Here is a 1,109-nt window from a genome sequence, read left to right as displayed (position 1 = left end):
TCACTTTCTTCTCTTGAATTGCCTAAATCGTTTCAAAATCCTTTCCTGAGCTCCCAGTGATTTTTTTCGCTTGGCTTGATTGCCAGCTTCGCTGCTAGCTTGACTGCTAGCTCGGCTGGTAGGCTGGCTGATGGTTTGACCAAACATCACTGGTTTTTTAATCAATGATGTCGGAATAGAATCAAGGCGTTCTAAGGCCACAGATACCTTAATACACCTTGGATCCGAGTAGGTCGCCTTCTCAGGTTCATCTCCATCTTCACTTTCACTCTCACTTAGATCAAGATTTACTTTAATATCCCTCTTGATTGTCATCTTTACTGATTTTTTCTCATCATCAGTAAAGATCTTGCAATAATAGCTGCATTCTAACAATTTTTGAAAATTCTCTTCGAAGTTGTTAGCGTGCGAAGTCTTTTCAATTTCTTCTTCATCACTGCTACTGTCGCTGCTACTATCACTGCTGCTGCTGTCACTCCTGCTATCACTGCTGCTGCTGTCGCTGCTACTATCACTGCTGCTGCTGTCACTCCTGCTATCACTGCTGCTGCTGCTGTCACTGCTGCTATCACTGATGCTGCTGCTGCTATCGCGGCTGCTAGTATCACTTTTACTTTCCTCTTTTGGCAAATATTTGTCAACAGCATTCAGCAACGTCTCATCTTGCTGGACTCTCCTTTTCAACTCTTCCAAACTCATAATGGACTGCTGATTATTTTTCACAATCATCTGGACCATCATGAAAACTCTCCTGATGGTCTCGGAGGTAAATTCCCAAAAGTCGATCTCTCCATCGACGATCGCATTGAGTTGGATTTTTTTCGTGAATTTGGCTACTTCAATGATTTTTTCTTCAGGCAGCCTCAGCACGTCCAAAGCAAGCATAATTCGCAACTTTCCAGACATTTTGATCAAGAAAATTATACAAGAAAGAAAATTATTCAAGAAAGTTCGACTTTAAAAGAGCGCTTGAAGCCAAAATAACTCAGAGTAAATTGCGAAGTGATCGCTCTCAAGAATGTCCTAAGACTGATTTTGAAAATATACTAACAGTGTCAAGTACCTCATTACTCATTAGTACAGCAAAATTTGGCTATAGTTCAAAAATA

General features: G+C 40.8%; 1 protein-coding gene across 1 annotated transcript; it reads right to left on the bottom strand.

The window, feature by feature from the left end:
• LOC123262878 (lisH domain-containing protein C1711.05-like) lies at positions 1 to 906 on the bottom strand. Its single transcript, XM_044725356.1, has one exon. The coding sequence runs from the start codon at positions 904 to 906 to the stop codon at positions 1 to 3; it is 906 nt and encodes a 301-aa protein (XP_044581291.1).
• Positions 907 to 1,109: the final 203 nt, after the last annotated feature.

Source organism: Cotesia glomerata, linkage group LG4 (genome assembly GCF_020080835.1).
Source record: "Cotesia glomerata isolate CgM1 linkage group LG4, MPM_Cglom_v2.3, whole genome shotgun sequence".
NCBI lineage: Eukaryota > Metazoa > Arthropoda > Insecta > Hymenoptera > Braconidae > Cotesia > Cotesia glomerata.
Note: the sequence above shows the minus strand (reverse complement) of the source record. Positions and strands in the feature narration are given on the sequence as shown.

Coding starts and splice junctions, on each gene's coding strand:
- LOC123262878 (XM_044725356.1), bottom strand. CDS start 906: ATGTCTGGAAAGTTGCGAATTATGCTTGCTTTGGACGTGCTGAGGCTG.